At 52.5% G+C, this 14,644-nt stretch overlaps 5 protein-coding genes across 5 annotated transcripts; 3 read left to right on the plus strand and 2 right to left on the minus strand.

Annotated features, from left to right (window-relative positions):
• Nucleotides 1-468: 468 nt before the first annotated feature.
• Nucleotides 469-3,044, plus strand: RHO25_011105 (uncharacterized protein; the record flags this gene model as incomplete). Its single annotated transcript, XM_023602022.2, has 3 exons — nucleotides 469-522; nucleotides 657-1,883; nucleotides 1,932-3,044. 3 exons carry the CDS (start codon nucleotides 469-471, stop codon nucleotides 3,042-3,044), a joined length of 2,394 nt encoding a protein of 797 aa, XP_023451254.1.
• Nucleotides 3,045-3,293: 249 nt separating this feature from the next.
• On the minus strand, nucleotides 3,294-3,800 carry RHO25_011106 (uncharacterized protein; the record flags this gene model as incomplete). The annotated part of the gene is made up of 2 exons (XM_023602021.2): nucleotides 3,294-3,688; nucleotides 3,749-3,800. The coding sequence occupies 2 exons, from the start codon at nucleotides 3,798-3,800 to the stop codon at nucleotides 3,294-3,296; spliced, it is 447 nt and encodes a 148-aa protein (XP_023451534.1).
• Nucleotides 3,801-4,088: 288 nt separating this feature from the next.
• Nucleotides 4,089-5,270, plus strand: RHO25_011107 (uncharacterized protein; the record flags this gene model as incomplete). The annotated part of the gene is made up of 1 exon (XM_023602020.2): nucleotides 4,089-5,270. One exon carries the CDS (start codon nucleotides 4,089-4,091, stop codon nucleotides 5,268-5,270), a length of 1,182 nt encoding a protein of 393 aa, XP_023451533.1.
• A 5,214-nt stretch (nucleotides 5,271-10,484) lies between these two features.
• Nucleotides 10,485-11,137, minus strand: RHO25_011108 (uncharacterized protein; the record flags this gene model as incomplete). Its single annotated transcript, XM_023602018.2, has 3 exons — nucleotides 10,485-10,805; nucleotides 10,865-10,989; nucleotides 11,086-11,137. The coding sequence occupies 3 exons, from the start codon at nucleotides 11,135-11,137 to the stop codon at nucleotides 10,485-10,487; spliced, it is 498 nt and encodes a 165-aa protein (XP_023451396.1).
• Nucleotides 11,138-12,494: 1,357 nt separating this feature from the next.
• RHO25_011109 (uncharacterized protein) lies at nucleotides 12,495-14,567 on the plus strand (the record flags this gene model as incomplete). The annotated part of the gene is made up of 1 exon (XM_023602016.2): nucleotides 12,495-14,567. One exon carries the CDS (start codon nucleotides 12,495-12,497, stop codon nucleotides 14,565-14,567), a length of 2,073 nt encoding a protein of 690 aa, XP_023451531.2.
• Nucleotides 14,568-14,644: the final 77 nt, after the last annotated feature.

Consider the following 14,644-nt stretch of genomic DNA (forward strand, 5'->3'; position numbering starts at 1 on the left):
TTGGTGGTTCCGTCTGCTCCGCGCAGCATAGGCTTCATGCTAATGAATGCGCAGCATCAAAGCATCGCCTTTGCCATCTTGTCGCAGCTCATTGCGCTCTGGTACCTGCGCAGAGGATCAGGTCGTAGCTCTGAACCTTCCGTGGGACTGGTGGCCAGCTCTCGGGCATTACGTGCCGGCTACCAAGCGCAATATATCGCGCTCTGTTCCTGCTCTGCAAAGCGCACGTGCCAGTCGTTTGGGCTCTTCTGGATCTCTCGGCATTGACACGCCTCGACATCTTGGAGGCTGGAGGCGAAGAGGCTCAATCTTGGCTTGGCGTTTGCACGAGGTTTGTTGGTTTGAGAGTGGAAGGCGCAGAAGAAAGACACTCGGTGCAGTGAAGTTGGTGTTGGAGATTGCGCTGCGAGGTGAGCGCAGGTGAGGTTGCGTTTCAGAATTGGCAGGGCGCCATTCACTGCTAGCACAATGCCTGGGCTTATTGCCGATCAATACGATGATCTCACTGGTGCAGTACAACAGGTGTGTAATCACCCGCTCGCTGAGCGATCGCAACGTCTATGCAGCTTCGGTTGTATTCTTGTGGCCCACAGCTCAAGCAAGCCAAGCGCATATTTCAGCCATCGCTTCAATGCCGACTGACACATATTCTCCAGATCATACTATCCTCGTCCGAGTCGGACTACCTTGATCAATTGATCCCACTGCTCAAGAATGCCGAAATCCAGACTCAGGTCACCCCTCTCATCCATGCTCTCAACCATGTCTCGGCAGATCGAGAGGCACAAATTGAGTCCATATGTAATTCGAACCACCAGGAATTCATCACCAGTGTCAACCAACTACAATCTGTCCGAGAGGAGACTGTCAACTTGACTTCCGAGATCATGCAGCTGAGCAGAAGTATCGAGGCCAGTACCGAGAAATTGGCAGAGCAGAAGAAAGCGCTGGTTGACTCGCGAAGTGTGCGCCAAAACATTGACGATGCGACACAAGCACTCAAGGATTGCTTGGAGGTCCTTCGTCTAGCCAACCAAGTGCACGATCTGCTCGGCAAGAAGAATCACTACGCCGCACTTCGCGCTCTTGATGAGCTGCAAAACGTTCATCTACGCGAGGTTACTAGGTACAAGATCGCGGAAATGATCGAGCGCTCCGTACCAGCTACGCAACGTATGATCGCTGAAGCTGTCACTCAAGACTTGCACACCTGGCTGTATCGAATCCGCGAGACATCGCAATTTCTTGGTGAGGTAGCATTCTATCACACGGAGATGAGACGCGCCCGACAGAAGGAGCGCGGCGAGAAGGACGAGTATCTCGGGTCCTTTGGATTGAACTCAGCAGTGGAGCTGGTCGCTGATGAAGACGAGGAGTTTGACGTTCTCAACAATGAGGAGGTTCAAGTCGACTTCTCCCCTCTATTCGAGTGCCTGCATATTCACGATGCGCTCGGGGAGACCGAGAAGTTCCGCGCCGACTATGCCGCCACTCGACGCAGGCAAAAAGACTTGCTGATCCCACAGACTATCAACCTTCTCGAGGAAGACAACAGCAGCCTCAGTGGATTGCTTGAGGGCATCGCAGGATTTGCGATTGTGGAAAAGGCGACGATGCAAAAGACCGAGAACTTCCGCTCTCAGAGCGACATTGACGAACTGTGGGAGAGCATGTGCCAGTCTTCGGTGTCACTCATCAGTACTGCACTGCATCACGTTGACAACGATGAGCGGCTGTTGAAGGTTAAGGGCGTGATTGCGCTCTTCATACAGACCATGGACAGTTGGGGTTACTCTGTTGCCAGTCTTGACGGACTTCTTTTGACTCTCTTCGATAAGTACAGCTCTTTGCTGAAGAGACGATTCAGTGATGACTTTCAAGAGGTGAGTTCAAGAACTTCCATACAAGGCTTTCATCTAACGCGATCGTAGATTGTCAGCACTGACGACTATATGCCAATGCCAATCAACAATGCCGACGAGTACACCAAAGTCATCTCGGTATCCTGGTACACGCCGCCTGCTGGTCAGGAGAATGCGGAGGAGTTGTCGTATCCATGCGTTCTTCCTTTCAGTCAGATGTACCCACTGGTTTGCATTGACATCCGCAACTTCTTGAACCAGATCTACCTGTTCTCCGACGACCATTTCCGCCACACCACAGTCATCGACAAGACGTTGAAAGAAAGCCTGGACGAATTGCTGGTCGACAAGGTCTGCCGCAGTCTGGTAGACCGCCTTTCCTCGCAATATCCTGGTCAGATCGTGCAAATCCTCACCAACCTCGATCACTTCGAGCAAGCTTGCACAGATCTCGAGGGTCTTCTTGTCGAAGCGAGATCAAGCAGCAGCGCGGCAGGACCGATCAAACTCAACGCCACCGGCCAGTTCAATTCAGCTAAGAAGCGTGCCGAAAAGCGCATCTTTGAGCTCGTCAACAGCAAGATCGATGACCTGATCGACACTGCAGAGTACGAATGGACAAGCACCTACACGCCCGATACCGCTAGTCCTTACATACAAGAACTGACGAGGTATCTGTCCAATATCATGAGCTCCGTCCTCCTGGGCCTGCCCGAGCAGATCAAAGAGCTCATCTATTTCGAGGCTTTGAATCATATCAGCGATTCGCTTCTTCGACTGCCACTCGACCCAAGTGTGCGCCACATCTCACCTCAAGCCGCAACGGCATTCAAGCTCGACGTCGATGATCTCGTCGACTTCGTAGAAGCGCTTCCGGAAGCTCCGGTTCTTCTTGAGAGCCTCACATCCATTCGACAGACGACTGACTTGATGATGCTGGCGGCCGAGGGCAAGGGCGAGGAGTTCTTCGACTCGTCCAAGAGTCAGACACGCTTCGAGAAAGTGGACAAGATCAAAGGTGCGGAGTTGTTGGAGAAGGTGTACACTGATACCACAGGTGCGCCGAGGGAGAAGAGAATGTCTCTGATGCCGGATTTCCAAGAGTTGAGAGGAAAGCCAAGCATGCCACATTTCGGCATTCGGGACAGATTCGATCAGTTCACGAAGAGGGATCGATCGTAGGGAGGTTGACCTTGACTAGTGCACTCATCTGATATGTGAGTGATAGCTGTAACAGTACGCTTGCTTTCTACCTGTGTCTCAGAGCTTGATGACAATCGAGCTGCACTTTCCATGCCCTGTCGATAAATGAATATGCACTGTACATATGACCCAAAATGCTCCTAGCTTCACGCCATCAAGGCACGTCCAGCTGCGTCACAGCAAATGCCCCACCCCCATAAAGAAAAACCCCAAAAGAGAAGAAGAACCCTAAGAAAACACCACAGCCTTCTTATCCAACGGCCTCCCATCCGGCCCAATCCCCGCCGCAGCAAACTGCCTCTCCGTATACAACCTTCTTGCCTCATCAAATGTGACACCTTGCCTCCTCATAATTCCATAGACCTCCGCTTTCTGCTGACCCGACAACCCACTTCGAGAGTCCTCGCCTTGGATATTCTCTGCAATATCGAAATTCGACGAGTGGAAACCTTGCTCGGCTTCATTTTGGAAAGATGAGGGTAAGGCGGAGTAGCGCCAGCGATCGATGTAGGCGTTCACGCGGTCGTAGATGTTCCAGGCCCAGGTGGGGATTTCGCCGGGAGCGGTTAGGTAGGGGATTGGAGGGGCGTAGGGTTTCCAGGTGTTGCGTGTGGCGTAGAGGACTTGGTGAGGAGTTAGTATGGAGTGTAGTGTTGTGGAGGGGGAGGGATGTGGTAAGGTACCTGTTGATAAGATGAGAAAGGCGAAGAGGAAGGTGTAGAAGAGGTACGCCATGATGGGTTGGCGAGTGGAAGTGTTCGGAGTTGAAGGAAAGGTTGAAGCGTAAGTCAGAGAGTTCAGAAAAGTGAAGTGGAAGATGGACTGGGGCGCTTTGCCCTCAGTATCATCGCCGGCGCATGTGGTGTGTTGTGGAAGTCGAGACGTGATAGTTGGCGTGTAGCGTTGGCTGTCATCATCGCGAGTCGCTCGGCGCGACGGACCTAAACTCCGCGTCTCTCTGCGCCTTCAATCTTCAACTTTTGCGACAACGATTTATTTCCGCCCACACACTTTCGCGCCAACATGTCTGCTGCGCGCCACTGGGAGCAGGACAAGGACAGTACGCTCTACATTGGAAACCTCGACGAGCGATGTACCGATGCGCTGGTTTGGGAGCTGATGCTCCAAGCTGGGCCTGTCATAAACGTCCACCTACCGAAAGATCGCGTCACGCAGTCGCATCAAGGATATGGATTTGTTGAGTTTGGAAGCGAGGAAGATGCGGATTATGCGTGCAAGATTATGAACCAGATCAGAGTGTATGGAAAGCCAATCAGAGTCAACAAAGCTTCAGCGGACAAGAGAGGGCCAAATGGCGAGGGCGGAGGACTTGGAGGTGGCGCTGGTGTGGGAGCGGAGCTTTTTGTTGGTAATTTGGACAACATGGTGGACGAGAAAGTGCTATACGACACCTTCAGCAGATTCGGGCCTCTGGTCGCTGCACCAAAGGTCGCAAGAGACGAAGCGAATCTTTCAAAAGGCTATGGCTTCGTCAGCTATGCATCTTTTGAGGCATCAGATCAAGCGATTGAACATATGCATGGCCAGTACCTCATGAACAAGGAGATCACAGTGCAGTATGCATACAAGAAGGACGGCAAGGGCGAGAGACACGGTGATGCGGCGGAGCGCGCACTTGCCGCACAGGCGAAGAAGCACGGCGTGGAAGTCGCAATTCCTGCTCTACCCGCAGCTCTGGTCATGCCCAGCGGGACACCTTCTGCACCACAGAGTATGGCACCAGTCAACATGACTGGAGCGAACGGATATCCTGTTGGCCCACCAAATGGCATGGGAGGCAGACCTACGCCTCAACCACCGCCAGCGTACGGAGGCTACCCAGCTTACCAGCCGCCTCCGACGCCCTCGAATTTGCCACCTCCGTCTCCATACGGAATGCCAAATGGCGGCATGCCTCAACCACCTCCATCATTACCACATCAGCCTCCGCAAGGCTTGCCTCCGCGAAACTACAATCAGTCTCCGTTGCAAGCACCACCTTCAGCAGCGGGTCTGCCTGCTCGACCTCCGCCTAGCACCGCAGGATACGGCGGGCCTCCAGCTGCGCCAGGTATGCATCAAGGCTTTCAAGGCGCTCCGCCGCCAGCCGGGCTGCCTCTTCCTCCAATGGGTCTTCCGGGCCACCCAGGCCTTCCTCCGCCTCCAGCGGGCCTTCCTGGTCAAGGCTTCAGACAGCAGAGGTAGAATCCTGCCATGCCGCCGCAGCCGTCGAGGTGGGAATAGAATTACACTGAGGGACAGCCGAGGGGAAAGAAGGACAGCCTGGGACATGTGGCACCTCCACCTGGTTTGACTGGTGCCGAAACAGTGACGCCGGAGCCATCACGCATGCTTGGCAGCCAGAATGCTGGACCTTTCACCAGCGGTCTTGCACAATTCCAGAATGCTGGACCTTTCACCAGCGGTCTTCTACAACTCCAGCATACGAATCCCGTGCCTCCAAATACACAACCCCGTGCATTGCAATCCGGAGGTCGGGTTCTCGAAATGACCGACTACCCAATGGCAGGTCGCGACGGATCCCTAACTGCCCCAGACGACGACTTCGCAGAGGCTCGGTCATCAGGCAGACCCGTCAGTGGCCAACCGCCCCTCAAAAAAGCGAGGCTAGATGATGGGAAAAGTGCGTTTAGCAACGATCGAGTCTTGCCAAGTGATGGCGTTGATGCGTTCGAGAGAGCGAGAAGGTTTTCGGACTAGCTGCACTTGATGCCAGACGTTTACGATATTCTTCGATCACTTTTGGTAACACGACGCGAAGGACTTGGGAAGGAGTGGTATCGCGAAGAGAGCATAAAAGTAGGTAGCATTGTCAAATGATTTGCATTGAGTGCTTACAGTTTTCAAGCTTCGTCTTTCTTCTCCTTTTCGTTGGCTGCGCATGCGATCGTCCCAGTGGAGCAATTTGTAATTTATGTTTGGTCTCTTTATGCCGAGCTCTGCTCTCAATGCAACCATCATTGTGCAAAAGAGGAATATCCTAGCAAACAATCACATCTGGCTGATCTGTGGACGGACGCTGTCGGAAGACATTAGGGTCAATTCAGGCCTAGAACCGCCGGCATCGCAGCCTTCGCGAGCATCAGCAATAGCACCGACGACTTACCGCTTGACCATCAAGCCAGAGACGATTGTTCGAAGTTGGAAGACTACAGCACGTATACATATCTTGCAATCTCAAGAACGGAAGAACAAGATGAGGAGCAACGAGGGCTGCTGAAGACCACGCGAGGTCTAGCAAAGGGCCGTCGAAAAGGCAAAAAACAATCGCCCCAGGTTGCTTGAGGATGCGTCCCGGAAGCATCCAAGGCCTCATAGATCTTGTGAATGTTAAAGGATCGTCACTCATGTCTCACAGCGCCAGAAACCTGACGACTTATGTGATAGACCAAGTTGCCTGAGACGATCGTTGGAAATGAACGATTTGAAGAGCATATATTTGCCGGTCGCCGGCACTACGGAACAAAAGAGGAAGCAGAACCATTTCAGTGCTGGACCTTGACCATTGTTCTTCATGTTGCAAAAGGGAACAACTGAGGCAAAACAATCGCCTCCAGTAATCTGGTGACTGGCAGCACACCAATTTTTCAACATAGAGGTCACCTGCTACCTTCGAATCGGAATCGCTTGTCTGCTGGATGGAGCGCCAGTACAGGACCAGCGACTTGTCCACTTTACCAACTTGCCGGAAACGATCGTTGAGAAGCATAGGCACAGACTGGTATAGGAAGGCTGGCTCAGATGGCGAGCAAGACAGAAAGCGGAGCAGCTCCTGACATACCTGGTACTCGAGAGACTGGATTGCGCAAAAGGCACGGAAGGGGTGCAAAACAATTGCTTCTGGCAGCTGGCAATGAGCGGCGATGGTCAAAGAACAATTCAGGAAAGCGTTCCTAAGTGGTCTCGAAACAGCCCACAGCCGGGACGCCAGCAAATACTGGCGACTTACCCGCTCGACCAACATGCCAGAGGCGATCATTGGGGAACAGGGACCAGAGGTAGTATATCAAAGCTTACTTCGAAGGGTGTGGAAGGTGAATGTCAAGAGAAGAGCCATGTCTCTAATCGAAAACCCCTTTTTCGGGCCAAGAAAAAAACAAAACAGGAGCAAAACAAATGCCTCCAGCAGCGGCTGGTTAGTGAACGATTAAGCTTCCCCAGGGGTCAAGCTCACGGCCGCCGCAAGATCCTTGTCGCATACATGTCGGAGCGCCAGCGAACACTGGCGACTTGTCATCGAAGGTGGGCGTATATGAAGCTTGTGGGAGAGACATCTTTTCGAAGAAAGGACTTTGACACGAACAGATCCGATTGACAGCTCATTCGATTCTTATGGCCTGTCTACGAAATACATCGGCAATACAGCCTGGAAGCACAATACCCCAGACAGCCCTGTTTGGTACAGTCTTCGTCGGTCGTGCAACGCAACTGTTTGATCGTCAGCTTGAGTCAACAGATGGTGGGGAATTAGAAGGAAGGACGAACTGCTCCCGCTGGAATCCCGCGTTGGGCTGCTACGATTTCGGTATGCGCCATCAAGGCGGCGATAACCGCAGCGACGATCGATTGGAACTTCATATTGTTGGTAGGATCTGGAAGGTCGTGTTAGGAAGAGACTAGATCCTCACAGGTGAAGACAATGCTCGGACGAGGAGGGAAAGTACCTGATCTGCAATGTGCGGTATATTTGTGTTCTCGTTTCTTCTGTATGTCTTTGCTGATGCGGCAGCAGTAGCCATTGGCGGATTCTTCGAGCAAGATATATCGAAATGTTGAGCCCTGAGCCCTATAGACTCCACTTACGGCGAAAGTTTACCCGAAGATATCTAGGAGACGCTTCAGCCCCTTTGGTGCAAGAGGCTTGGCATGTAGACACTATAGCTGGCAGGGTCGGATACTTGAAAGGGTAAACCTAGCACAAGAATATCGAAGAAAGTCTAGACCAGCAAAAATGTGTTGACTAAGTCTGATGCCGGATGGAAGAGGAATAGTATGGCTGACTGATAGTCTTTTCTCATGGCTAACCAGTCCCCTTCCCAAGAGCTAGTAGATCTTGGTCGATCGTCCGTACGAAGGTCTTGCGGCGTGACCACCTTCCCGAGGCCGATTTCCGGGTAGTCGTACTACGAGTCCCGTGGATCAGCGACCATGATGGTGCTCCGAGGTGAATGTTCGAAATCATCGACAAGAAGTAAAGAGTCTTGAGACTACGACAGTGAGAGCATCCATAATCAGGATTCGGCGGCAGCTTCATTCAATCATGTACGGCTGTTTCAAGTACTCTAGTCGTTCGAGAGGTCTCAAGAAACGGACGAGATACAATTGGCAAGAAACGGTACCAGGGTAAGCAAAAGATTTCAGTCCCCCAAGTTGGCGATAAAGGCATCTCGGAGTCTTCATTGCGAATATATGTATTGGAGTAGCAAAACAATCGTTTCTGCTTCGTTGTACCAATGCCTTCAATGAAACCCAGAGTCACAATGAACAGCTTGCAATCCGCATGATTAGCTCAGCACTATCAAGCGTCAAGAAGACGACTTACTGACTGCACCACCGCACCAGAAACGGTCATTCGAAAGTGTGGGATCCAGGTTTGTATATAAAACTTGAGTATCAGCAGTGGTATAAGCGGACCTGGCATGTTCCAGTATACTCATGCTATCTGAGCTGGTTGACGGCACCGAAACAACAGATCCGGGGGGCAAAAAATCGCCACTAGATGTTGATGCTGGGCGTATACTGATAATTGCGCTCCTCTTGTGATCTCGTTCTTCAATGCAGATTCTAGCCTTTGTCCAGCGTCAACAACGTAATCAGCGACCTAGTAATTGACCAACTCCCCAGAGGGAATATCGTCAGAAGGCTAGAGGAGATAACGCGTATGGGTCTACTGGGCTTACCTGGCAAGAGGGACGAGGAGGGGAGATCCTGCACGAGGGCAGGAAGACCTTGTAGCTTCTTCTTAGCGGATCCAAAGGGTCCAGACCAGAGAAGCAAAACAACCGCCACTGGAGGGTTGTAGGCGCGAGGAGATTCTGCCAGAGAGGCATGTCCAGCAATCTCGTACGGGTAGAAGCCTCTGCAACCTGCCGGACATCAGTCATATCGCCAATGATTTACCGACTAACCCAACCAGCCAGCGACAATCGTTGATTGGTGTCAAAGCGGTCAAGCATATGAATGCTGGGACCTGTCGGTTCGCAGGAAAAACGTAGAAGCAAGAAACGTCGACGAGGATACTATCGTCCGAAAGGATCTTGAGCTGCATGTTTGCGGCGGACAGATGCAAGTAAGTCAACAGGGGCAAAACAATCGGCTTCAGCCGGCTGACGGCATCATCATGGAGCATTTTCAAATCAGTTATATGATATGTTCATTTGAAATAATCACAATGACAACAGTCGAAATCGAGCATTCTCGAGAACGATTTACCGACTTGACCAACACGCCAGAAGCGATCGTTGCTGATGCAACAACCTGTGTGCATACGAATGCTGTGCCTGGAGCGCTTAAGTTCTCAAAGGCCGGTCCCGCATCAGTTTCGTAAGCTGCGGTCCAGTAATCCCAGATCTCATGCGAAAAGGCGCATGTGAAGTGCAAAACAATCGCCTTTGGCCGGCTGGCATTATGAGAGCGGGAAGATTCCTGCGCTACTGATTCCTCAGTGGAGGGGAAAGCCACTTCGCATAATCTCAGTCGAGCGCTCAACGCAGAGCGACTTACCGCCTCGACCAACCAGCCAGAAACGATTGTTGAAGAATGTCAGCCCGGAAGGCGCATATGAAGCCCAAAGTCCGCGGGTAGGTGCAGCCAAAAAGACAAGTTCCTACCGGAATGGTCGCTCAGCTCCAAAAGGTTGTAGTGGCCTGGAGTTCTGTGTTTCCTTGTGAGGATAAAGCTAGCATCAAAGTGGCAAAGCATTCGCATCCTGCCTGCTAGAGACACCACGTTCCACGCCACTTTTCACCGTACAAAACGGTGCACAGGTGTATGTGCCGTGCCACAGCCGAGAATTCTGTTCAGTACGACCTGTCGATTAGACCAACTAGGCAGAAGCGAGCGTTGCGATTCGTGGAATATATCTTGAACATGTATGCTGGATGGTGATTGCATGGCGCGCGGCTCCTGTGCTTTTCCTCGCGCTCTAGAACTCTAGTCAGTATTTTAGTCCAGCTCATCTCTCTACTCTGCACATCAGTTATCGTTCCCGCAAAAGCGGGCTGACCCAGGAACAGGAGAAGCAAATTTCATACTGCGCTTCTTGTTCAGCACATTTCTCATTTGACGTTGGTCGAGCTCTCTATCTCGGCGACCCTGATAGCCGACAAAATGCCATGTCCAGCCCTCGCTGCAAGATTCCCGCTCTCTTCCAATCACGCATCAAAGAAAAGCCACGCTCTACTTCTCCTCAGGAGTCAACTTCAAGAATTGGCTACCCTGCGCACCCTGGGCCTTCTTTCCTCGTGGCTTGCTCACACGGTCCTTCTTGTTCTCGCGCTGGCTCTGCTTGACGGCGGATGCGCGGGAGACGGCCTCGGCGCGGAGGTCTGGTCGGTAGCCCTTCTTGGCGGTGGAGTTGACGATGCTGGTGTAGAGTTTGCGGGAAGGAGTCGAGGCGGAGAAGGAGGAGGTTTGGTATTGCTTTGCTGGCTTGTTGCCACGCGAGGCGAGCTTGGTGGTCAGTGTGACGGTGTTTCCGTCAGGGTTGATGCCGATGGCCTGGGCGATGTATTAGGGCGGTGTGTTCGCAGTAGTAGTGGGGGTCAGTATTGCGATACCTTCTCGTTGGCGTATCCGACATATTTGCGCGAGTGCTTGTTGACGAGGTTCAGCGGATCGCGAGAGAAGACGACCTGCTTGCCCGATCCTAGACGGCGCTTGACGAGGAAGGAGTTGCTGTTGCCTGTGATATACCCAATGCCCACCGATCAGCATACTTTCTTTCTCGAATCCCACCACCCATTCCTGTCCTTCCTGGAGACTGGAGGAATCGACGTACGGGTCACCTCCCAGACGAGGTCGCTGCTCAGGTTCTCGTATTGCGTCGACATGGTGGGCGGAATGTGCTGCGGTCGGAGTTGCTCAGTGCGATCAAGGCGGGCGCTGATGTTGTCGCATGTCCGAGTCCAGTTTCGTGTGCGTGCCAAGAGTCCGTGCATCGGCGACAAGAAGCTCCGATCTTGAGAAGTTGCGATGGGCCTCCGCAAACACCTCCGCGTGAGAGCAGCATCATCCAGATCAGACAACACTGCAGAAATGGCGTGGTTGCAACTGTCAGAAGAGAGCAAGGCATGCGATTGTGTCAAGAGCGAGATGAGATGAATTATTGCTGACGGGAGGAATAGGAACGCATCGCGAGGGTCATCGACCTCTCCAGAGTAGCCATCCACTAGTACGACGACCACCATAATCGTAACGACGACAGGGCACGCATTGACATCGATACAGTGGCTACCTCCCATTGATCATCTATCTGGGCTACACACGAAGCAACCCACGACCAACACTCATCAGGTATTCCCAATCGAAGGCCTTGCTCTCGGACATTGTGGCTGACTCCGTCGCAGACTCTTCTCTCCACTTGCGCAATAGACGATCAGGACGATTTGTACAGATACGGACCGGGGAGGGTGTACATTAGATGCAAGAGCAATGCCAGGGCAGCATATGGCAAGACGGAGGGCGTATGAGCACGGAAGCATAGCATGGCGCAGTAAGAGGGATTCGCCGCTTGTATAACTCTTCAATGATACCACAATTTCAATCAACACCAGGGCTTGGAGCACGGGGCGCGATTGTTCGCCGTAGAGAGGTACACCTGTACTGTCGAAATCTACGCCGATGAGACTTCGAAGCGCTCCCAAGCAGACCGGCCTACTGATTCGCGTTCTGATCTTTCGAATGTTTTCCAGGAGATATTGGAGCTGGGAAGCATTCATCATGGATACCGCCGCTGCGTGGAAACGGGATTTGTTGCACTACTTCCTACGTGCTGGGTGCAGGAGGTACGAGGTGTATTCCTAAGTGCCTGCCTCGGGGTCGAGGACACGCGTTCGTTCCTTCGAAAGACGCAGCGCTGGGAAGGAGATGTTCAGTACGAGAAACACTCCTCTACACTCTTGCGCTCCGATAACAAGGACCAGAAAATGTCACCCATGCCCTCATGCATCGGATTCGCATCGGCATTTGCCATGAAGGATGCCGGCCGCCCTCGACTGCGGCGAATCATGCTGCCACAGCTCAGCCACCGAGTCCAGAACACACCACGCTGGCCGCCTCCAAGGTACATCGCCTGATGTACGCCCTCACTCAGCCTCCGCGTCTTCATCACAATGTCTCTTTTGCATCCCAGCATCGCACTCACTCAACTGTGCTATCTGGGGCTTCTGCCATCATCTACACTCCAAGATGCGGTTGTTGAACGTGTCTACACTGGAGCTGAAGGAGTTCGGCGAGAGCAGCATCCCACCTTATTACATCGCGTCTCACCGCTGGACATCAGATGAAACGACATACAAAGATGTGAAGAAGCGACGCAACACCACCTCAACTGGACATCGGAAACTCCAAAGCTTCTGCGACTTCATCCAGCGGACAAATGTTCCAACGACGCGAGCCATGACCACTCTCGGCATTGAGCGAAGTTGCCAGTGGCTCTGGATCGACACCGCGTGCATGGACAAGAGCAGCAGTGCCGATCTGTCTGAATGCATCAACTCCATGTTCCATTACTACGCAGATTCTCAGATTTGCTACGCCTATTTGCACGACGTTGGACCTCTGAAGAACCACGAGAGCGCCATCATGGACTTTGTGCAAAGCGAGTGGTTCCGTAGAGGCTGGACGCTACAGGAACTGCTTGCCCCGCGTAAAGTAGTCTTCCTCAATCGGGATTGGGAGATCTTCGGCCATAAGTGTCAGCTGCACAAATGCGACTTGAGCTGTCAAGGCTTCGGCACCTGCTTGAACGCCAAGATCGAAAAGATTACAAGTATCAGTCTGAACTATCTCTCGCGTCAATGGATGCCTAGCTATCTTCGTCTCATGGAATCCGTGCAAGTCTGGATGCAAAACAGGAAAACGGAACGTATCGAAGATCAAGCGTACTGCCTACTGGGACTTCTCGGCATCAATCTTGCTCCCATCTACGGCGAGCGTGAGAATGCTCAGCTACGTCTGCGAGAAGAATTCAACAAGCGGTCGAGGAGACTTCCCGCGCCTGTAATGCGACCCTTGGGGCAGACCGGTGCTTCGCCCAGCGGTCACAGCATCTATGATCCCGCCGCATATGAGCCTGCCGGACTATACGCTGGCCTGTCAGCACTCGAAGCAAGATATCCGGGTATCAGTAATGATGTTTGGTCAGCTGATGCCAAAGCGATTCAATATTCGAATATCGTCGTCTCCCAATCGCAGATTACGAGCCAGAGAACCAAAAGTGAATCAAACCGTGCCCGGCATAAAAGCCATGGCCCAAATCTGGTCGGTCCCATCAGCCTCGACGACGCACCGAAGCTTCCTGTGGGACGTCTCTCGGGACCAACCCGAGACGTCAGTAGAACGTATTCGGTGTCAGCGAGACGATTTCGCAGCGACACGAGCGATTGCAGCACAATCGCTGTGCCAGATCTGGGTCCACTTCCTCCAGTTCCAGGGCTGCCAACACCGATCCCAAACGAGGGTGAAGGTTCTACGAGTCCATTCGTGAGCGCGTCGGGCAGGCCTAAGACTGCTACTGGAAGCTTGACTCCTCCCAGTGGCGCCATTGAAGGAAGTAAAACGCTCACGCATGCGCTGCAAAACGCAATGGAAGCTGTAGTCGCTCGCTCGCAGAGCACTCGGACCGGACTGCGGGAAGAGCGTTTGCGAAAGATCACTGAAGCGATGAACGCCCAGCCGCGGATCAACGACTCTGACTTGTCACTGCTGGTTACCAAGCAGATCGAGGAAGAACCGGGTACGCCTACAGGTGAACGACAAGATGAGGAAGCTGCGGGAGAAGAGGATGACGATGGCGGGAAAGATTCTGCTGTTGGAAGGGATTCTCTTCCGCAACTGAGCTTTGAGTTGGAAGCTCCCGAAGAATTGCATACGCACTTTACTGACGCGACAGAAGAAGACTCAGATCGGCTGCGCGAGCCAGAGACCATTTTGCTTCCGGACTCCGACATCGAAAGCGAACCAGACACGACAGAGCTTATGAAAGCAGCCAACACTGATCTCATTGAAGACTTTGCCGAGGAACTGCGCATAGCCGACGATCATGAAGCTAGTCTGAATCGTCTGGAGAGCGAAATGGAAGACGTTGCAGGAAGTCTTCTCCCTCATGCCAACGTGCAAGAGAGGTATGATAAGCCGGGCGAGCGAGATTCTCTCGCGCAATTCGAGATCGAAATGGATGCTTTTGCGAAAGAGCTGTTCCCGGTGTTGGAGTTTGAAGGTGATGTTCGAAGTGATGTGGTACTTGAAGAGTGGTTATAGACTGGAGAACAGATATTTTGAGCTGATACAATTTCTAATAATTTTCATTCACTTGAGAAATTGTAAAAGCGTTGTCT

Source organism: Cercospora beticola, chromosome 7 (assembly GCF_033473495.1).
Source record: "Cercospora beticola chromosome 7, complete sequence".
In the NCBI taxonomy this organism is placed as follows: domain Eukaryota; kingdom Fungi; phylum Ascomycota; class Dothideomycetes; order Mycosphaerellales; family Mycosphaerellaceae; genus Cercospora; species Cercospora beticola.